General features: G+C 41.4%; 1 protein-coding gene across 1 annotated transcript in view; it reads left to right on the top strand.

Moving 5' to 3' along the window:
• NOXRED1 (NADP dependent oxidoreductase domain containing 1) overlaps positions 1 to 24,033 on the top strand; it is a 35,594-nt gene that overhangs the window by 1,587 nt on the left and 9,974 nt on the right. Inside the window, exons 2-6 of the mRNA XM_055288649.2 lie at positions 2,931 to 3,102; positions 13,442 to 13,635; positions 19,847 to 20,027; positions 20,917 to 21,068; positions 21,618 to 21,840. Coding sequence (XP_055144624.2) covers positions 2,931 to 3,102; positions 13,442 to 13,635; positions 19,847 to 20,027; positions 20,917 to 21,068; positions 21,618 to 21,840 — 922 coding nt within the window. The remainder of the gene's footprint in view (positions 1 to 2,930; positions 3,103 to 13,441; positions 13,636 to 19,846; positions 20,028 to 20,916; positions 21,069 to 21,617; positions 21,841 to 24,033) is intronic.

Consider the following 24,033-nt stretch of genomic DNA (forward strand, 5'->3'; position numbering starts at 1 on the left):
TACCATGCCTTAAGGCAATATGGTTCTCAACTGGAGGCAGTTTTGCCCCTCAAGAGACATTTGGCAATGTTCGAAGTTGCTTTCTGTTGCCACACTAGGCGTGCTACTGGCATCCAGTGGGTAGAGGTCAGGGATGCTACTAAATGCCCTACAATCCACAGAACAGCCCATAACAAAGGATTATCCTGCCCACATGTTAGTAACACCAGTGTTGAGAAACTCTGCTTTAAGGGGATCAGACTCCATCTTTTGCTCCTCCACTTTGCAATTCCAGGTAACCTCATATTTAGTTCCTTTCTTGATCATCCTTCTTGCTATTGAAGAAACAAGAGTTTAATTTGCTAGACTGTACTAAAATTATTGGTTCATCTTCAAACAAACAGTGGTTACTTTATTAACTAGTATATTGGTTAGGGTTCATTTAGAGAAGCAGAACCACTAGGTATATATATACATTATCTAATCTAATCTAATCTATATCTGCAGTTTGTTAGAGAAATTTGACCTTTCTCTGACCTGTTAGAGAAACTGGATGAGAAGTACTGAGGAGTACAGCCTGTCTTTTCTGTTTGAGTACTTCCACTCAAGTATGGCAGCTGGAGGGTCTGTTTAAGGTAGTTGTCTTCATGTCCAGTGGTAGAGCTTGAAATCCATAGGGAAGGCCGTGAAGAAGGGAAGATTATTATAAAGTGAGTGAGCAGGGACAAGCTCGAAACCATGAGAAGGGACTGGGACCCATGTCAGTTCTCACAGCCTCAAACCTTGATGAGGTGGGTGTCCTGCTGCTGGAAAAGCTAGTGGCCTTTGTCATGGAACTGAAAAACACCTGGCCCAGAAGTGAGCAACTGAAGGAGGAACCAGGGAAGATGTAGCAGTTACAGGCCCAACTGTTGCCCCTCACCAACAAGGTACTCAGCAGATAAACAACAACATGTGTGAACTACAAAAGTACTTCCCCTGATTATGCACACTGAAACACAGGCTGGTTGCTGTTCATTTCCACCCTCCTGATCTTGCATAGAAATATCTCTGGTGGTCCACCTTAACCGGAAACATACAGGGAAGGGAATTCTGGAAATTGCAGTTCAGCCTAGCCAAGGTGACATAATACAAAACAGTAACAACTGATCCCCACCTTTGAGAATGCATAAGTAAAGGATAGGCCTAGAATTCATGTCTGTACAACTCGTATGCTGCATTGGTCATGCTAATCTAGGTTTTGAGCTTCTTTTTCCTTCGGAGCAGGAAGTATTACTTGGCAACATTAGGATGACCTACTGACTGTTTTGGTGTAAGGAAATGTTTCTTAGGTTTGATGAGAATGTCCATGCCCCTCATTTCAAGTGTAGAGGCTTTGCTTTTATTTTATTTTATTTTTTTATTTTTTTGAGATGGAGTCTCCCTCTGTCACCCAGGCTGGAGTACAATGGCACAATCTCGGCTCACTGCAACCAACGTCCATCTCCCAGGTTCAAGCAATTCTCCTGCCTTAGCCTCCTGAGTAGCTGAGATTATAGACATGTGCCACCATGCCCAGCTAATTTTTGTATTTTTAGTAGAGACAGGGTTTCACCATGTTAGTCAGGCTGGTCTCAAACTCCTGACCTCAAGTGATCTGCCTGCCTTGGCCTCCCAAAGTGCTGCGATTACAGGCGTGAGCCACCATGCCCGGGTGAGACTTTCCTTGAGATGGTGTTGTCATATAACAGCCTTCCTATAAAAGGGATTAGAGAAGCCAGACACAAAAGGTCACATATTGTGTGATTCCATTTATATAAAATATCTGGAATAGGTAAATCCATTCAGACAGAAAGCAGATTGGTGGTTCCAGAGGCTGAGGGTGGGGAGGGATAGGGAGTAACTGCTTAATGGGTGTAGGCATTCCTTTTGGGAATATGAAAGTATTTTGCAACAAGATAGCGGTGGTGGCACAACATTCTGAATGTACTGATGAATTGTTCACTTTAAAATGGCTAATTTTATGTTATGTTGATTTCACCTGAAAAAAATTTATTGGTTTCTTGAACACAAAAAGAAGGAGTTGTAAACTAACTCAAGTAGTGCTAAGATCTGTAAGATATTCTAGTCTGCAAAAAAACCCCTAGAAATCCAGAATCTTCTGTTGGGAAAAGGAGGGTCTCATACTGCTCTAGGGTAGTACTCCTAGAAACAGTGGAAGGAACTCATGTCCTGATATTCAGCTCAGGAAAACCTCTAAGTGGGGCTGGCCCCTTTAAGACTCAGAGACTGTAATCTGGTAGTTAAGGAGTCATAATCACAAGTTTCTTGGGTAATTCTCCTTAGAAATGTAGTTCTTACCTTCCAGGATCAGAAGTACTGAGGAGCAGAGCCAATCTTCTCTGTTTGGTGATAGATATATGTAGATGGGTTTATATGACTTTGAGTTTAGTTTGTAAATCTAGATGTCCCTGCCCTAGACAGGGGACAATGATATTTAGTTTGGGTCATTTTGTACCCTGTGGAGTATGGAGTTTAGTGAAAGGGAAGCATTTCTTTGAAATGTGGTTCTGTGTGTTCAGTCCTATTTCCAAAATGCAGGAGGGAATGGAAGGGAAAACGTCCTGGCCCAAGAATACCTGTAAAATTCAATTGCTGTTGTAAATTCATCTGCCGAAAATGGTGCCTGTAACCTGTGTGGAGAAACAATACTGTGGGTTTCTGTACAGATTTTTCATGAGTCCAGGATTCATGGGCAGCCAGTGATTAGGAATCCTCAAACACTCACACTCTAGAGTGTGAATTCAAGAGAGGTGAATTCCAAGTTCAGAATCTGGGAGTAGAGAGGTGCTGAAGCCCACCATCATGAGTGCTTGTGACCTGGGCACACACACCATTATACACACACCTCCTACACAGACCCCTCTCCTACCAGGACAAGGAGCCAAACTGATTAGTGTCTATCACTGCAGGAAATAGTGGCTTGGAAATGGACATGCTCCAGGACCTTGAGTCCCTGCAGTTTGAGTATGGGGTTCCAGAGGAAGATCGTATCTGGCTGTATTTGCAGGGCCGTTCTCGGGGACTGATGATCGAGGCTTGTGCCCATGCAACCTTCTTCTGCAAACTATTATATAATTTGAGGTAAGCCAAGTATCCAAATTCAGGAAGATGGACAAGAATCTCACTGCTGAGAATTCAAATGTCTTAAATTTTTTTTTATATTGGAGGGTAAGTTTGGCTGGTGGATTGTCATCCTATCTTTTCCAACCCAGAGTCAATGACTCCTGGTCTAAAAGGACAGGAAAATCTATAACAGGGTCCCCTGGCTGTGGTTACATAATAAAGCATGGATTAGTAGTGATTACCTTTTAGTGGATGGATTGATTAAATGATCATTTATTCATCCATTCACTCACTCATCATGACCACCAGCTTGCCCTCCACAGTTGCTAATGTCTAGCCATTCCTTATCTATTGGCAAGGAATGCAAATGGAATCAGTTCTTTCTTTTGGGGCTGAGGTAATAGTGGAATGCTCCCTTACAGGAAGGCTACCTGGGACTTCACAGGCCCTATGCCAGTGACTTCCTTGAAACCAGGAATATTGATTTGCAGAAAAGCTCTCAGTCCAGTCTTGATTCTGATATCTTTCTACAATATGGCTTCAGACACTTAAATAGGAAATGTGTGTGAAGCAGGTACCTATAATTAGGCTTCTGAATTCTGCAACTCCAGGTCACTCTGGGAGCATATGTCACCTCCTCACTCTACTTCTTAGTTTTAACTAAGTTAGATTAATTCCTGGATGGTGGGACCAGATTTGAATTGAACATGTTTATAGATACAGCATATGTCCAAGGAGGCAGGCTGCTCAGTGAATTTACTGATTAGCTTACTGATAAGGATGCATAAACCTATTGGTAGTACTCAATATGACTGGTGAGAAAACAATATATGAAACTTGCAGGTGGCATTTTATATTTGGAAGGATCAGGCACTAAGAGAAAGTGTTCTTTCAACCAGGAGAGAAGGCTTAAATAGAGTGTGACTTATGTTGCTTAGAAGCCAAATCCAGAGCTTTAAGACACTGGTTTTTACAGAAATACAGAACAAATATAAGGCTGTCGTATAGCAATGAAAGTATACCTTATGTATTCAGAAGTCTGACTTTGTTAATCTTGGGCCAAGGAAACACATCCAGCACCAACGGTAAGTGAACCTCTGGAAATAGTGGTCTGAAATCTTCATCCTTAGTTCCTCAGTTCTGTTCTTTTTTGTTTTGTTTTGTTTTTGTTGTTTAAATTTGTACCCTGAATGAACACTGTTTTGTTTTTATAAACGATTTATGTTTATAAGTCATAACCTTCTTAAGAAGCCAAGTTATCTGGTTTCTCAAGTCTGCAGATTTGAAATAGCAAACTAGAAAGAGTGGGCGTATCGTAGGAAAGGAATGCACTCACATCTAATAGCAATAAAAATTGACATCTGTCTCAGAGTGGTATCAGTAAGATGAAGAAATAGGAAGCTCCAGACTTTGTAACCTCGAGACACTAACTTAACAACAATATATGGTCCAAAAAGCCTTTATGAAAACTCCAGCAAGCACTTAAGAAATTGTAGTGCCCTGGAGAGGTACAAATCAAAGAACAGCTGCATTTACAGGGGTAAGAAAAGCTATTGCAGTTCACCTAAGATATCCCTTTCCTCAAGCCAGCCTCAGGTGATCAGGAGAAAATGCCTAATTTGTGGCTTCTCCTTTGGAGGCAAAAAGAAAAATGGAATGTTTGTCCACTGTTCTGCCTTTTTGGGGGCTGCCTGAGGGATTGATTTCTGTCTCACATGACTTGGAGCACTGATGAGGAACCAACATATTTTGGATGAAAACAAAGGATCACTCAGTGGCTTGTTGCAGTACAGAGAACCTGCAGTACTGCAGATAGATACTAAAGTGAGGAAAAGATTATCAGCCCCTGCAATAGAAACAGGCAAAACTCTTTAATTGGGAAATTGCAAACTCAAGCCCAGCGAAGACACATTCCTGGAAAGATATGACAGGCCCCAGAATCTCTAGCTGGGCTGATTGGGAAAGATCTTCCCCTGTATGGTGCCAGTCTGTAAAGATTGGGAGAGGCCTGACTGTTTTTTCGAATGCCCAAATTCCACCGAAAAATAAAAAGGCAATATTGCTCAACCATAGGAACAAACTACTGCAGAAACCAGCCCTAAAGAAACAGATCTGTGAGTTACCTAACAAAGAATTCAAAGTAATAATCTTAAAGAGGCTCAATGAGCTACAAGACACAGAAAAACAACTAGGCTGCACACTTTACAGATTACAGATTACAGGCCAGCAATTTGGGATGCTGAGGTGGGAGGATTATTTGAGCCCAGGAGTTTGAGACCAGCCTGGGCAACATAGTGAGACCCTGTCTCTATGAAAAAAAAAAGTGATGAAATCAGGAAAACAATACATGCATAAAATAATATCATAAAGAGAAACTAAGAACCAAAATTTGGAGCTGAAGAGCACAATAATTGAATTGAAACAACTCACTAGAGTGGTTCAACATTAGACTTGATCACACAGAAGAAAGAATCAGCAAACTTGAAGACCAGTTATTTGAAATTATGAAATCAGAAGAGCAAAAAGAAAATTAAGAAAATTGAAGAAAATCTAGATGACTTACGGGATACTATCAAGTGGGTCAATATATGCCTTATGGGAATGTCAGAAGGAGAAGAGAGGCAGAGCAAAGTACAAAGAGCTTATTTGAAGAAATAATGGCCAAAAACATCCAAGATCTGAGGAAGGAAATGGACATCCAAATTCAAGAAGCTCAGAGGACTCCAGTTTGGATGAACCCAAAGAGGACCACACAGAGACAAGTTATAATCAAACCATCAAAAGTCAAAGACAAAGAATACTGAAAGCTGCAAAGAAAAAGCAACTTATCACACAAGGGAGTTCCCAGAAGACTATCAGTGGCCTCTCAGCAGAAACATTACAGGCCAGAAAGGAGTGCTTGATATATTCAAAGTGCTGAAAGGGGAAAGAAAAAAAAACCCTATCAACGAAGAATACTATCTCTTGCAAACCTGTGCTTCAAAAATTAAGGAGAAGCTGGGCATGGTGGCTCATATCTGTAACCCCAGCACTTTGGGAGGCCGAGGCAGGCAGATCACCTGAGGTCAGGAGTTCAAGACCAGCCTGGCCAACATGGTGAAACCCTGTCTCTGCTAAAAATACAAAAATTAGCTGGGCGTGGTGGCAGGCACCTGTAATCCCAGATACTTGGGAGGCTGAGGCAGGAGAACTGCTTGAACCCAGGGAGGCAGAGGTTGCAGTGAGCTGAGATTGCACCACTGCACTTCAGCCTGGGTGACAATAGCAAAACTCCATCTCAAGAAAAAAAAAAAAAAGGAGAAAGAAAGAGCTTCCCAGATAAACAACAAAAAACCTCATCACTCCTGGACCTGCCTTACAACTAATGCTGAAGGGAAACCTTAAGTTGAAATGAAAACATGCTAGTCAACAACACAAAAGTATATAAAAATAAAAAGCTCTCTGGCAAAGGTGAATATATAGCCATATACATAATACTGTGATGGGTGGTACATAAATCATTTTTAATTGTGGTATAGGATTTTGTGGTATACGACTTAAAGATAAAAGCTGGCCAAGTGTGATGGCTCACACCTGTAATCTCAGCACTTTGGGAGGCCAAGGCAGGAGAATTGCTTGGGCTTAGGTGTTTGAGACTAGCCTGGGCAACACAGGGAGACAACATCTCTCAAAAAAAAAAAAAAAAAACAATTAGCTGGGCATAGTGGCACACACCTGTGGTCTCAGGTACTTGGTAGTCTGATGTGAGAGGATCACTTGAGCCTGGAAAGTTGAGGCTGCAGTGAGCCATGATCATGTTACTGCACTCTAACCTGGGTGACAGAGTGAGACCCTGTCTCATAAATAGATAAATAAAATGTATATAAAATGTAAATATAGAAATAATAAAATGTATAAAATAAAATTATAAATATCAATAAGTATAAATATTAATAAATAATAAAAATTAAAAACAGGCTTGGCACAGTGGCTTACTCCTGTAATCCAGCACTTTGGGAGGCTGAGGCAGGCGGATTGCTTGATTCCAGAAGTTCGAGACCAACCTAGGCAATGTGGTAAAACCCTGTCTCTACTAGAAATAACAAAAATTAGCCAAGTATGGTGGTATGTGCCTGTAGTCCCAGCTACCTGGGAGGCTGAGGTGGGAGGATCACCTGAGCCCAGGAGATCAAGGCTGAAGTGAGCTGTGTTCACGCCACTGCACTCTAGCCTGGGCCACAGGGTGAGACCCTGTCTCAAAAATAAAAATACTAAAAAAAAACTATTACTATAAAACCATGCTAATGGATACAAAATATCCAAAAGATATAATTCATGAGATAAATAACAAAAAGCAGGGGTAGGGGAAGATGAAGTAGAGTTTTTGTATATGATTGACATTATCATCTTAAAATAGGTTGTTACAACTATTGTTATGATTTTTATGCAATTTCCTGTGGTAACTACAAAGAAAATACCAACAACAAAAAGAAAATAATGTCATTACAAAAAAAAATCAGTGAAATACAAAAGGCAGCAAGAGAGGAAGAGAACAAAACTGCAACACATAGAGAAAAAAACAAAATGGCAGTGATAAGTCCTTCCCTACCAGTAATTATTTTAAATGTAAAGGGATTAAACTCATCAATCAAAAGATATCAAGTGGCTGAATGGATAAAAAACAAAAACAAGATCCAACATATATCTTGTCTTCAAGAGACTCACTTTAGATGTTAGGACACACATAGGCTGAAAGTCAGAGCATAGAGAAAGATAATTCCACGTAAATGGTAACCAAAAAAGAACAGGAGTAGTCATACTTGTATCAGACAAAATAGACTTTAAGTCAAAAACTGTCATGAGAGACAAAGAATGACATGATGATGAAAAGACCAATTCACCAGGAAGATACAACAATTATATATGTACTTAACATCAGAACATCCACATATATGAGGCAAATATTGACAGAACTGAAGATATACAATTATAGTAGGAGATTTTAATACCCAACTTTCAATAATGGATAGAACAACCAGACAAAAGGTTAGTAAGGAAACAGAAGACTTGAACAACACGATACACCAATTAGAACCTAAAAAAAAGTACATAACACTCCACTCAGCAGCAGAATACACGTTCTTTTCAAGTGCACATGGAACATTTTCCAGGATAGATCACGTTAGGTCACAAAACAAGTCCTAACAAATTTAAGAAGATTCAAATCATACCAACCATCTTTTTGTTTTCTTTTTTTGACCATAATAGAATGATACTAGAAATGGCAGAAGAAAAACTAGAAAATTCACAAATATGTGGAAGTCAACACAACTCTTGAACAACCAATGGATCAAACAGGAAATCACAAGGAAAATTTGAAAATAAGTGAAAATGAAAACAACATACCAAAACTTACGGGTTGCAACAAAAGCAGTACTATGAGCAAACTTTATAGGGGTAAATGCCTACATTAAAAATAAGAACTCAAATCAACGACCTAACCTTTTATACTTCAAAGAACTACAAAAAGAACAAACTAAACCCAAAGTAAGCAAAAGGAAGCACATAATTAGATTAGAATAGAAATAAAATAAGACTATAAAAACAATGGGGAAAAAAGTCAACAAAAATAAGAGCTAACAGCCCTTTCCTAAACTAACTGGTAGAGAAGAAAGAAGAATCAAGTAACAAAATCAGAAATGAAAGAGGAAACATTAAAACTGATGCCACAGGCCAGGTGTGGTGGCTCACGCCTGTAATCCCAGCCTGGGAAACAAAGCAATGCCTTGTCTACAAAAACAAACAAACTGATGCCATCAAAGTAAAAAGGATCTTAAGAGTAAGAGTCTACTGTGAACAATTATATGCCAACAAATTGGATAACTTCAAAGAAACAGAAAAACTCCTAGAAACATACAACCTAGAAAGACTGAATCATGAAGAAATTTAAAAAATCTGAACAGAACTATAACTAGTAAGATTGACTCAATAATAATAATAATAAACTCCCAAGAAAAGCCCCAGGCCTGATGACTTGACTGGAAAAATCTACCAAACATTTATTTTTATTTTTTATATATTTTTAAATGGAGTCTCGCTCTCTCACCCAGGCTGGAGTGCAGTGGCGCGATCTCGGCTCACTCCAGCCTCCACCGTCTCCTGCCTCGGCCTCCCGAGTAGCTGGGATTACATGCGCCTGCCACCATGCCTGGCTAATTTTTGTATTTTTCATAGAGACCAGGTTTCACCATATTGGCCAGGGTGATTTTGAACTCATGACCTCAGATGATCCGCCTGCCTTGGCTTCCCAAAGTGCTGGGATTATAGGCATGAGCCACCATACCTGGCCTTACCAAACATTTAAAGAAGAATGAATACTAATCCTTCTCAAACTCTTCCAAAAAAATTGAAGATGAAGGAACACTTCTGAACTCATTTTATGAGGCCAGCATTACCCTGATACCAAAACAAGACAAAAATAATAGAACTACAGACCAATACCCATGATGAATACAGATGCAAAATTCCTCAATAAAATATTGCCAAACTGAGTCCAATAGCCTATTAAAAGATTTATATGGCAAGTGCAATGGTTCATGCCTATTGAATTCCAACACTTTGGGAGGGCGAGGTGGGAGAATCACTTGAGCCCAGGAGTTTGAGACCAGCCTGGGCAACAACATGGTGAGATTTTGTCTCTACAAACAAATGTAAACATTAGCTAGGCATGGTAGTGTACACCTGTAATCCCAGCTACTTGGGAAGTTGAGGTGGGTGGATTGCCTGAGCCTGGGAGGTCAAGGCTGCAGTGAGCTGTGATTGTGCCACCACACTCCAGCCTGGGTGACCAAGCAAGACTCTGTCCCAGAAAAAAAGAGAAAGGATTATACACCATGACCAAGTGGGATTTATTTCTGGAATGCAACAATGATTCAACATGCAAAATCAATCAACATAATACATCACATCAACAAAATGAAGAACAGAAATCACATGATCATTTTAATTGATGCAGAAAAGGTGTTTGACAAAATTCAACACCTTTTCATGATAAGAACACTCAGCAAACTAGGACTAGAAGGAAATTACCCCAATATAATAAAGGCTATATATGAAAGGCCCACAGGTAACATCATATTCAATGGTACAAAACTAAAAGCTTGCCGGGCGTGGTGGCTCATGCCTGTAATCCCAGCACTTTGGGAGGCTGAGGCAGGTGGATCATGAGGTCAGGAGATCAAGACCATCCTGGTCTCGTCTCTACTAAAAATATAAAAAGCTAGCTGGGTGTGGTGGCAGGCACCTGTAGTCCCAGCTACTCTGGAGGCTGAGGCAGGAGAATGGTGTGAACCCGGGAGGCGGAGGTTGTAGTGAGCCGAGATCACACCACTGCACTCCAGCCTGGGCGACAAAGTGAGACTCCATCTCAAAAAAAAAAAAAAAAAAAAAAAAAAACAAACTAAAAGCTTTTCCTCTAAGATCAGAAACAAGGCAAAGATGCCTACTCTTTCCACTTCTATTTAAGTACTGGAAGTCCTAGTCAGAGCAATTAGGCAAGAAAAACAAAAGACATCAAAATTGGAAAGCAAGAAATGGTCTCTGTTCACAGATGACATGTTTTGTTTGTTTGTTTGTTTGTTTTGAGACAAAGTCTTGCTCTGTCACCCAGGCTGGAGTGCAATGGCATGAGCATAGCTCACTATAACCTTGAACTCCTGGGCTCAAGTGACTCTCCTGCCTCAACCTCCTGAATAGCGAGGACTACAGGTGCACACCACCACACCCAGCTAACTTTTAATTTTTTTGTAGAGACAGTGTCCTGCTGTGTTGCCCAGACTAATCTTAAACTCCTGTCTTCAAGCAATCCTCCCACTATGGCTTCCCAAAGTGCTGGGATTGCAGGCATGAGCCACTGTGCCCAGGCTGACATGATCTTACATGTAGAAAACCCTTAAGATTCCATTAAGAAAAAAACTGTTAGAAATAGTAAACAAATTCAGCAAAGTTGCAGGATACAAAATCAACATACTAAAATTAGTTGCATTTCTGTACACTAATGAACAACCTGAAAAAGAAATTATGAAAATCACATTTATAATAGCCTCCAGTACAATAACATACTTAGTAATAAACTTAACAAGGGCATGAAAGATTTCTACACTGAAAACTACAAAACATTGCTAAAAGAAATTAAGGAAGACACAAATAAACGGAAAGACATCCCATGTTTATGGATTGGAAGACTTCGTTTTAAAATGTCCATACTACCTGAAGCCGTCTACAGATGCACTGCAATCCTTATCAAAATTCCAATGACATTTTTCATGAAGATAGAAAAAAAATCCAAAAATTGATATGGATGAAGCTTGAGGACATTATGCTAAGTGAAATTAGCCATGTACAAAAAGACAATACTGCATAATTCTACTTACATGAGGTATCTAAAGTAGTGGAACAAAAAGTAGAATGGTAGTTTCCAGCGGCTGGGGAGAGAGAAAAATTGTATAGAGTTTCAGGTTAGGTGCGGTGGCTCACGCCTATAATCCCAGCACTTTGGGAGGCCAAGGTGGGCGGATCACTTGAGGTGGGGAGTTCGAGACCAGCCTGGCCAACATGGAGAACCTCATCTCTACTAAAAATACAAACATTAGCTGGGCGTGGGGTGTGGTGGCACGCACCTGTGATCCCAGCTAGTCAGTAGGCTGAGGCAGAGAATTGCTTGAACGTGAGAGGTAGAGGTTGCAGTGAGCTGAGATTGTGCCGCTGCACTCCAGCTCAGGCAGTGGAGGGAGACTGTCTCAAAAAAAAAAGAAAAGCATATAGAGTTCCAGTTTTGCAAGATGGAAAGGTTCTAAAGAGCTGTTGCACAACTATATCTATATGTATCTATCTATCTATATCTATATCTATACCTATATATGTATGTATTTTTTTTTTTTTTTGAGATCGAGCCTTGCTCTGTTGCCCAGGCTGGAGTGCAGTAGTGGATCTCGGCTCACTACAACCTCCACCTCCTGGGTTCAAGAGATTCTCTTGCCTCAGCCTCCTGAGTAGCTGAGACTACAGGTTTACACCATCATGCTGGGCTAATTTTTATATTTTTAATAGAGACGAGGTTTCACCGTGTTGGCCAGGCTGGTCTTAAACTTCTGACCTCAAGTGATCCACACGCCTTGGCCTCCCAAAGTGCTGGGATTACAGGCATCAGCCACCATGCCTAGCCACAATGTGCATATAATTAACACAACTGTACTGTGCACTTTAAAAATGGTTATGATGGTAAAGTTCATGCTCTGTGTGTGTGTGTGTGTGTGTGTGTGTGTTTTTCCTGAGACAGGGTCTTGCTCTGTCACTCAGACTGAAGTACAGTGGCACGAGCACAGCTCACTGCAGCTTCAAACTCCTGGGCTCAAGCAATCCTCCCCCCTCAGCCTCCTGGGCAGCTGGGACTACAGGTGTGCACCACCATACCTGGCTAATTCTTGTATGTTTTGTAGAGACGAGGTCTTACATGTTGCCCAGGCTGGTCTCAAACTCCTGAGCTCAAGTGATCTGCCTGCCTTGGCCTGTCAAAGTGCTGGGATTACAGATGTGAGCCACCGTACCCAGCCTGTGTTTTTTAACCACGATTAAAAAAAAAAAAATTGAAAGCTGTCTGCACAAAACATGAGGGGACTGGCCCACAATGTGTTATAGACATTACAGTATGCTGTATAATAGTGGCTGTTCACAATGGTGTCCTGAGCCAGTGAAATGATTAAATATTCAGACTGTTTAGCCAGGCAAGTATAATACATGTAACAAAGTATGTTCATTTAAAACATTTTAAATTTTGGTCCCTTGAAAAGGGTTATACTTTTGTTTCTGGAAAATTAACTCAGGAGGAACATTTCATTCCCTAGTGAGGCTGGATAAATGACACACAGTTGAAATGTCTTATCTCCGAAGTACTTAAGGTGCCACCAAGCACCTTAAATGACAAAGCAGAAAACGTCAGAGATTGACAGTTAAGAAGAACTAGGCCGGGTGCGGTGGCTCTCGCCTGTAATCCCAGCACTTTGGGAGGCCAACACGGGTGGATCACGAGGTCAGGAGATGGAGACCATCCTGGCTAATACGGTGAAACCCCGTTTCTACTAAAAATACAAAAAATTAGCTGGGAGTGGTGGCAGGCACCTGTAGTCCCAGCTACTTGGGAGACAGGCAGGAGAATGGCGTGAACCTGGGAGGCGGAGCTTGCAGTGAGCCAAGATCACCCCATTGCACTCTAACCTGGGCGACAAAGTGAGACTCTGTCTCAAAAAAAAAAAAAAAAAAAAAAAAAAGAACTACAGTGTGTGCATGTATTTATGTACGTGTCTGTGTGTTCATTCTCCAGAGCATCATTAAATGAGAATCAAAGTTCCAGACATCTCTCAATTGGCTCCCTTAATTCAGCCACTCCTGAAGAGTTTAAGGTGGGCATCATTGGAGGTGGCCACCTTGGGAAGCAGCTGGCTGGCACACTGCTGCAGCTTGGCCCCATCCCTGCTGAAAGCCTGCGGATCTCCACTCGGAGGCCAGAGACTCTGGGTGAGGAGCAGTGTGTGGTAGAAAGGGGGCTTGGTTGTGCTGTGTAGGTGTCAACAAAGCCATTTTGAAAGGGTCCTTCAAAGAGGAATCCTTGCATACCGCGTGTGGAGTTCTCAGCTTGCTGGCCCTAAGAAAGGTTAGAAGCATGGCTTTCTCTCTTGTTCTTTAAAGCAACTTTTTTCTCCATGTATGTGTTTTATATCCGTGTCTCCTCCCTGTGCCCTTGGTGGTGAAGTATCTTTCCGGATCTTTGATACAGGGAAGCTTTCCATACAGAGTTCAGATCTTCTAACTGAATCAGTTAGGGTCTGGTTGGGTGTTACACAGTTCCAGGCATTTGCAGTTGGCCTTATATTTTTAAAAATGACATTCACTGACTTTAAAAAAATGTTTTGTGGTCGGGCGCAGTGGCTCACGCCTGTAATCCCAGCACTTTGGGAGGCCAAGGCGGGCAGATGACGAGGTCAAGAGATTGAGACCATCCTGGCCAACATAGTGAAACCCTGTCTCTGCTAAAAATACAAAAATTAGCTGGGCATGGTGGTGCATGCCTGTAGTCCCAGCTACTCAGGAGGCTGAGGCAGGAGAATTGCTTGAACCCAGGAGGCAGAGGTTGCAGTGAGCTGAGATCACACCACTGCACTCCAGCCTGGCAACAGAATAAGACTCCATCTCAAAAAAAAAAAAAAGTTTTGTAATGATTCCATTTATGGTGATAGAAATCAGAACAATGATTTCTTCTGGGAGATAGACTGAGAAAGTCCCAAAGCAACTTTTTCTGGGGAGATGAAAATGTTCTATATCTTGAGAGAGGTATGGGTTAAATGGGTGTATGCTTTTGTCAAAACTGATCAAACTGTACACTTCATATCTGTGTTTTGCATTATATGTAAATTACACTTCAATAATAAAAAATGTAAAATAATATGCATATTGTAGAAAATTTGTCTCTAAGGAAGGATACAACTACCTATAATCTACTCGGGTTATCATTTCCTTCCTGTGTTTTTTCTTCTCTAATTATATCAGTAATTGACACTGTATATAGTTGTTTGTATTCTGTTTTTTTTTACATAATGTTATCATGAGCATATTCTCATATCGTTTAACATTTTTTGAAATAATGATTTGTCCACACCTGTAATCCCAGCACTTTGGGAGGCCGAGGTGGGCAGATCACCTGAGGTCAGGAGTTTGAGACCAGCCTGGCCAACATGGTGAAACCCAGTCTCTACTAAAAATACAAAAATTAGCCAGGTGTAGTGGTGGGCGCCTGTAGTCCCAGCTACTCAGGCGGCTGAGGCAGGCAAATCACTTGAACCCAGGAGGCGGAGCTTGCAGTGAGGTGAGATCGCATCATTGCACTCCAGCCTCAGCAACAGAGTGAGACTCTGTCTCAATCAATCAATCAATAAGAAATAATGATTTTAAGCCCCTCCACTTTCCCACAGTAGAAGGTTACCCCAGCAGGCTTTGAGTACACTCCCTTGCATCTCCCTAGCAGAGTGTGCTTGCTGTACCTGGTGTTTGGATGCACAGACTTTGTAGTTGTGCCCAGCAGTGGCTAAGACCACTAGACACCCTACACCATTCTTCTTTTCTGTTTTCATCTCAGGATTTAAAATTTTAATTATATTAGTAAGAGATTAATGTAAAAAAAAAGATTTTAAGGTTGTATAGTATCCCAAAGTATGGATGTACTATAATTTATGTAACTATGCCTTATTTAGTTGAACTTCCTTGTACATAATTTTCCAAATAAAGTTATTAGGTCAAAGAATTGGTACAGCTTTATTAAATTTTTTTTTTTTTTTTTTTTTAGACTGAGTCTTGCTCTGTCACCTAGGCTGGAGTACAGATCGTGGAGAGCATGATCTCAGCTCACTGCAACCTCTGCCTCCTGGGTTCAAGCAATTCTCCCTCCTCAGCCTCCTGAGTAGCTGGAATTACAGGCATATGCCACCACAACCAGCTAATTTTTTTGTATTTTTAGTAGAGATGGGGTTTCACCATGTTAGCCAGGCTGGTCTTGAACTCCTGACCTCAGGTGATTTGCCTGCCTTGGCCTCTCAAAGTGCTGGGATTACAGGCGTGAGCCACTGCGCCCGGCCCTAAAATATTATTTCTATACAATAAATGGCACACAGTTAAAAGAGTACAATTTGATGTTTTGACATGTATACACCTGTGAAACCATCACAAGGTAATGAATGTATCCCATCACCCCCAAAAGTTGCCACTTGTCTTTGGTAATCCCTTTCTGTCCACTTCCCTGAAGCTCTCCACCCATGAAACCAACAATCTGATTTCTGTCACCATAGATTAGTGTGCATTTTCTAGAATTTTATATAAATGGAATCATACAGTTCGTAGTGTTTTTTTAGTCTAACTTCTTTCACACTGCATAATTTGTTTGAAATATATCCAAGTTGTTTTTTTTTTTTTGAAACAGAGTCTCACTCTGTCGCCCATGCTGGAGTGCAGTGGTGTGATCTCGGCTCACTGCAACCTCCGTCTCCCGGGTTCAAGCGATTCTCCTGCCCCAGCCTCCCAAGTAGTTGGGATTACATGCGCTCACCACCATGCCTGGCTAATTTTTTGTATTTTTAATAGAGATGGGGTTTCATCATGTTGGCCAGGCTGGTCTCCAACTCCTGACCTCAAGTGATCCTCCCACCTCAGCCTCCCAAAGTGCTGGGATTACAGGCGTGAGCCACCATGCCCAGCTGAAATATATCCAAGTTTTTAATGTATCAATATCCTTTTTTATTTCTGAGTAGTATTTCCCTGCATGATTATTCCACGGTTTATTTATTTGGTTGACTTAGGCTGTTTCCAGTTTCTGGCTATTACAAATAAAGCTGCCATGAATACATGTATATAAGTGTTCATGTGGGCAACTACTTTCATTTTTCTTGGGTAAATACCTGGCAGTGAAATGGCTAGGTCATGTGGTAGGTATATCTTTAATATTTAAAGAAACTTCTAATGTATTTTTTCAAATTGACCTCCCAAAAGGTTTTCAGGTATACTTTTTTTTACCAACATTGCATAAGAACACCCATTTCACTACACCCTGGTCAGTGCTGGGATCATTTTTAACATCACCATTTTAATATGCTTTAAATTGTTTTCTTGTATTAATATGTCTTTCATTAATCACTAGAAGAGTTTTATTTTCTTAGGTTTATTACTGTGTCATATTTTTTTGAGTTGTTTCTGACCATTTTTTCTGTTGGAGTGCCCGTATTTTTCTTACTTACTTTATTTATGTATTTATATATGTATGTATGTATTTATTTTGAGACAGAGTCTCACTTTGTCACCTGGAGTGTAGTGGCATGATCTCGGCTCATTACAACCTCCCTGCCTCCCAAGCTCAAGTGATTCTCATGCCTCAGCCCCTCACATACCTGGGATTACAGGCACACACCACCATGCCCAACTAATTTTTGTATAATATTTTAGTAGAGACGGGGTTTTGCCATGGCCAAGCTGGTCTCGAACTCCTGGCCTCAAGTGATCCACTTGCCTTAGCCTCCCAAAGTGCTGGGATATAGGTGTGAGCCACAGTGCCCAGGTTTATTTTTTTCTTTTTTTTTGGTTTATAAATAGAGACGGTGTCACTCTAATGCCGAGGCTAGTCTTAAACTGCTAGGCTCAACCAGTCCTCCCACCTCACCTTCTGAAAGTGCTGGTATTACAGAAGTGAGTCACCACACCTGGCCATTTTCTTTTTTCCTATATTCCTGAGGAAACTAAAAAAAAAACTTACCAACTGGGCGTGGTGGCTCATGCCGGTAATTCCAGCACTTTGAGAGGCTGAGTCATGTGGATCACTTGAGTCCAGGAGTTTGAGACCAGCCTGGCCAACATGACGAAACCCCATCTCTGCTAAGGTACATACCTTTGAATCCCAGCTACAGGGGAGGAATGAGAATTGCTTGAACCCAGGAGGCAGAAGTTGCAGCGAGCCAAAATTGCACCACGCACTCCAGCCTGGATGACAGAGCAAGACTCTGTCTCAAAAAAAAAAAAAAAAAAAAAATTCTTACCACTCAAGGTATATTTCTTTATCCCATCAATAGGACTAATACATGTGATATTTCAACAAAGTACATATATTCTTTGCGAAGCAATATATTTATTAGAATAAAATTATAGTTGTAAAATATCACTATGTGTTGTGTAAGGAAACAAGAATTCAAAATGCTCAACATCAGCTTCTATGCACATGAAAAGAATGAGAACACCGCAAGAGAGAATGATAGATATGCCTGTTTTCTAAACTTTGTCCTGTTGTATTAGAACTGCTATAAAGATACTGTCTGAGACTGGGTAATTTATAAACAAAAGAGTTTTAATTGACTCATAGTTCTGCATGGCTGTGGAGGCCTCAGGAAACTTACAATCATGGTGGAAGGTGAAGGAGAAGCAAGTACCTTCTTCACAAGGCGGGAGGAGAGAGCACACAGGGGAAAGTGCCATGTTTAAACCATCAGCTCTCATGAGAACTCCCTCACTATCATGAGAACAGCATGGGGGAAACTGCCCCCATGATCCAATCACCTCACACCAGGTCCCTCCCTTGACACGTGGGGATTACAGTTCGAGATGAGATTTGGGTGGGGGCACAGAGCCAAACCAAATCATCTGTCTTTCTTCCAGGTTTATCAGTATCTAGATAACCTCAGCATTACATTTGCCATGTACTCTCAGTGGTTAACATAAGAAGTCACTCTCCAATGTCTGTTATATTCTGCTTTCCAATGACATTTATGACATACCACCAGATGTGAGTGTACACTTTAGGTTTATACTTTTGAAAATCCATATTGCCTCATGCCCATAATCCCAGCACTTTGGGAGGCTATGGCAGGAGGATCACTTGAAGCCAGGAGTTGGAAACCAGCCTGGATAACATAGTGAGATCCCATCTCTAGCCAAAAAAAAAAAAAAAATTAACTACCAGTGAGTGTTTTTATGCAACTACATGAGTTATCAGTCTTTCCTCATTTATAAATATCCTAATAAAATCAATTTGTATATACTTTACCGAAACTGTTAAATCTTTGCAAACTCCTCTCAGCCTCTGATTTATACCTTCCACTCTCCCAGTCTTTTCCACCACCTCAAGCCAGCAGCTCTGTAACTTTGGACAAGTCATATAACTTCTTGAATCCTCAGTCTCCTCATCTGTAAAATGGGACTGCTACTCGTTTCTGCTTCATAAGGTCCTTGTGGGAGTTACACCTTAGAAACTGTAAGGTACTTTGTACATTATCTGACACATGGTTATCCTGCAATACATTGGAGTAAAAGGCTTCTCTGAGATTTTTTTCTTTCTTAAAGAAAGTCTGGGCAGCACACAATGGCTCATGCCTGTAATCCCAGGACTTTGGGAGGTGGAGGTGAGAGGATCACTTGAGTCCTGGGGTTTGAGGCCAGCCTAGGCAACATAGTAAGACCTTGTCTCTACACAAAATAAAAAAATTAGCTGGGCATGGTCACACTCACCAGTGGTCCCAGCTACTTGGGAGGCTGAGGCGGGAGGATCCCTTGAGCTCAGTAAGTTGAGGCTATAGTAAGCTGTGATCACACCACAGGTGACAGAGCAAGACCCTGTCTTAAAAAAAATCAGAAAAATTCTAGCACTTGATCTAAAAGTAAGATAAAGATGAATTATAGGCCAGGCGTGGTGGCTCACGCCTGTAATCCCAGCACTTTGGGCGGACGAGATGGGTGAATCATCTGAGGTTGGGAGTTTGAGACCAGCCTGGCCAACATAGTGAAACCCCGTTTCTACTAAAAATACAAAAACTAACTGGGCGTGTGGCGCGTGCCTGTAATCTCAGCTACTCGAGCGGCTGAGGCAGGAGAATTGCTTGAACCCGGGAGGCGGAAGTTGCAGTGAGCCGAGATTACGCTAGTGTACTGCAGCCTGGGCATCAGAGCGAGACTCCGTCTCAAAAAAAAAAAAAAAAACAAAGATGAATTATAATTTCAAGTACTACTGCTGCTTTAGTAATAGAGTTAGGGCATTGCTGCATGGCTTTTAGAAGGTCTGTAGGAAGGAACATCTTCTGATTTATGGAGCAATAAGATGGGTTGATTTACTGAGGTAAAATAATGATCACCCTCTCCCCATAGTTGATGTTCAGGTCAAACTCCTTAGTACTGTGCTCTTCCTGTCTTCCTTTATCCCTCCCAGGTGAGCTCCAGAAGCTGGGAATCAAATGCTTTTACCATAATGCTGATCTGGTGAGTTGGGCCGACGTGATATTCCTCTGCTGCTTGCCGTCTCAGCTGCCTAATATCTGCGTAGAAATTCACACCAGCCTTGAGAAGACCAGCATTGTGTACAGCTTTGTAGCTGCCATCCCATTACCCAGGTATCTTGTTAGGGTGAGAACGGAACTGGCACAACTGCTCTGTCTCCTTATCTCTGACTTCTTCCTCCCACCTCCACTGTAGCCCCTATCTCTTAGAGTTGGTCGTTTCCAGTAATAAGGAGGAAGCAGCTTTATCTGTAGAAGAACATAGTTAGCCAATCTTTTTCGTAACTTCCCTACTTACCCACAAATAGTACCCACAAACCATTTTTATTGCTGTACAAAGGTTTAAAATTGCAATAGAACATTTACTCCCATTACTTGAACACTGAAGTATTCTCCTGGTGCATCAATGAGAAGAGAAACCATCGGTCAATAACATGAAGTTACTGCAAGTATGTGACAAATATTATTTCTGCACACTTAGTTTCTAGCCCAGTGCCTAGCACATAACATTCAATAAGTAAGGATTTGTAGGCCGGGTGCGGTGGCTCACGCTTGTAATCCCAGCACTTTGGGAGGCCGAGGCGGGCGGATCATGAGGTCAGGAGATCGAGACCACAGTGAAACCCCATCTCTACTAAAAATACAAAAAAATTAGCCGGGCGTGGTGGCGGGCGCCTGTAGTCCCAGCTACTCGGAGAGGCTGAGGCAGGAGAATGGCGTGAACCCGGGAGGCGGAGCTTGCAGTGAGCCGAGATTGCGCCACTGCACTCCAGCCTGGGCGACAGCGCGAGACTCCGTCTCAAAAAAAAAAAAAAAAAAAAAGGATTTGTTAGGTGGATGAACAGTCCAGTTAATTAGTGCTCTCAGCACAGACCCAGACCCGCAATTTATCTCTGAGCTGTGCGGGGGAGTCTGTTGATGAGGTTGGATGTAAACACAGTGGGTTATGTGGTCATTTATTCCAGTCCTGGCATTGCACTCCCTGTCTTGGCTTTACTTCCAGGCTGAAACTACTGTTGAACCACACCAATATCTTGCGGCCTCAGTATCAGTATGGTGAAGATTCTGTCAGCGTCTGGGGGGCCAATAAGGAAGTCGTAGCTGCTCTCCAAGATCCTACGATTCTTCAAGCTACCTGTCCCTACAGTCCTGCTGGTCATGGCTCAACATATTTCTGGCATTCTTTTGAAAATTACTTTCCTGTTGGCCCATTGCTATCTTATTAAATCAATCTGTATGTGTGTGTGTGTAAGGCACAAGGTACTGCACGAGAGCTACTTAGGAAGAGCTAAGAAGCTTGATTATTTGGACTTCTTAAGGACAAATTAAAACCAAAAGAGGAGATAGCTTATTTCAATAGGAGGATGTAATATTGGACTAAAATGGCTTTTCCCTGTTCTAATCTTGCAGTTTTCCCCAGTTCCTTCTCCATATTAGCAACAATATTCCAGAGACACTTTTTGCCATTAGCAATGTCCACATTAGTCGTATCTGTCCACCTTTGGGATGGTCAACACACGATGTGTTATAAAGGGCACAAGTAGTGCTTGTGGCTCAGGAAGGAATGTTTGCTTATCTCGTGGTTCATATTACCAATCTGTCTTGGAAAAAAGGTGGCTATTCACTGTCAGGGGTTTATTCTAGGTTCTCTGCAACTCATTTTTGGTGGTGCTAACTGGTATTTACCTTCTCATTGATGTGTAGGGGGAATAATCCTCAATATCAAGTGGTTGGAGGGAGTGTTCTATGCGGCCCTAAACATATGCACAGCAAGAAACATGGCCCACTCCCAAGTGCTGCAGCTTCTGAGTGAACTCTTTCTCTCCGTGCACTTTGAAGACTGTGGGAAAGACACAGCATCTTGCCCAAAGTTTCAATTAACAGATTTTGTCAGCAAAGCCTATGGCAAGAACTTGTGTGGGGAAAGGTAAGGCATTAGACAGCTGGCCATTCTCATTTCTCCCAGACTCTTCTCTCAGTTAATGCTTTTCTTCTTTTATCCTTTCATGTTCTCTTTAAATATTGATAAAAATCATAGCTTTTTGTAAAGAATTTCAACTAGTAGAAAAGTAAATGCCATCCTTTGCCTTCCAAATCCCGTTTCATAGATTTCACCTCTAACAGTTTTTATATTTTTATCTGTGCATTTACAAACATTTATATTGTTATAATGTATATGCATATCTATTCCTATAGTGTTAGACACATGGGAACTATATATTCTGCTTTTTTACTTACTGTATCACAGCTAGCATTCTATGTTAGTACAATCATAGCCACTTCATTTATGAGCAGCTACCTAGGTGTCCACCGGACACATTTATTTCGTTAAATTTATTCACCCTGTCTCCACTTGATAGAGATGTAGTTCCTCCTCCCATCCCCAATTTTGCATTACAGGCTGCTTTGACATTCTTTTTTTTTTTTAATTTTATTTTTTGAGACAGTCTTGCTCTGTTACCCAGGCTGGAGTGCAGTGGCACGATCTCAGCTCACTGCAACCTCTGCCTCCCGGGTTTAAGTGATTCAAGTGCCTCAGCCTCGCGAGTAGCTGGGATTACAGGCGTGTGCCACCATGCCTGGCTAATTTTTGTATTTTTAGTAGATACAGGGTTTCGCCATGTTGGCCAGGCTGGTCTCCCAACTCCTGACCTCAAGTGATCCACCCGCCTTGGCCTACCAAAGTGCTGGGATTACAGGTGTGAGCCAGTGCACCCGACCTGCTTTGAACATTCTTGTACTTTGCGCACTTGTACCGGTATTTCGGTGGCATATGTGAAAGAATCTCTGGGTCAAAGTTTATGCATATTTTATATTTGATAGGTGTTCCCAAATTGCTTATAAAAAATGTGGTACTTGTTTACATTTCTACCAACAACATATGACGGTGCCACTTCTTTAATATCTGGTAACTATCAAATATTTTTCATCTTTGATAATCTAATATGCAAAGATTATTGCTCTTATTACTAGTGACTTCCCTGTCACTAGATCCACTGGATGCTTTAAACTCTTTTTCTTCCTTAATTATTGAACATGCCATCCTTCTTGAAGCAGTCTCTTCTCTAGGGTGTCATGATCCCTCCCCTTCTCCTCATTTTCTTCCTGACTCCCCGGCCCCTCCTTTGCTAGCTCCTCCTCTGCCTCACCCTTAAATCTGGGTGTTTTCAGGGCTCTATCCTAGGCCCTTTTTTTTTCATGCTATACTTCTTTTCATTCTATACTTTGTTCCTGGTGATCTTTTCCACTTTGGGGACTTAGGTTCCCATCTTTACACTGACAGCATGTAACTCTGTATCTGTAGCCTAAATGTCAATGCTGTGCCTAGGTAACTGTGTATTCACCATCTCCACTCAGGCTCACCACGTCCAAAAACATACCTGCTCTTATACCTGCTCTTCTGATGTTTCTTACCTAATTACATGCTGCTTCACCAAGTTGTTCAAGTCAGAACCCTAGAAGTAATCCTAGATTCTTCTTCCTCTCTTATCTTTTGTATTCCAGTCAATCATCAATGGACAGTTTATTCTCTATGCCTGTGGTTCACTTTTGGTTTGGAGATTTTTCTTCTTCATTATCCCAGGGATTCCCCTCACTTTTCTGTTGTATTGGATCTCTTGTTTCCTGTCATGGAAGCATCTCTTGTTTCTCTCTCATGAATTACTTCTTAATTTGGGGGGAACATGTCCTGCAGTACCTTCCTGAGAAAGGGTGCATTGAAATAATTTTCAGAGACTCTTTGAGAGGTTTTTGTTCTAGCCTTCTATTTTATTGAGAACATAACCAGGTATAGAATTGCAGGTTGAAAATAATTCTCCCTTAGAATTTTGAGGCATTGCATCTACAGCCATACCACCCTGAACGTGCCTGATATCATCTGATCTCAGAAGCTAAGCAGGGTCGGGCCTGGTTAGTACTTGGATGGGAGAATTTTGAGGCATTGCTTCATTGTCTTTCAGCTTCTAGAGTTGCTACTGAGAGTTACAGTGCCATTCTAATTCTTAATCTTTTGTCTGAAACCTGTTTCTTTCCTTTCTGGAAGCTTATGAGATCTTTTGACCTCAGTATCTTGAAATTTTATGATGTGCCATGATGTAGGTCTATTTTAATTAAATGTTGA

The sequence above is a fragment of the Symphalangus syndactylus genome, chromosome 8, assembly GCF_028878055.3.
Source record: "Symphalangus syndactylus isolate Jambi chromosome 8, NHGRI_mSymSyn1-v2.1_pri, whole genome shotgun sequence".
Classification (NCBI taxonomy): domain Eukaryota; kingdom Metazoa; phylum Chordata; class Mammalia; order Primates; family Hylobatidae; genus Symphalangus; species Symphalangus syndactylus.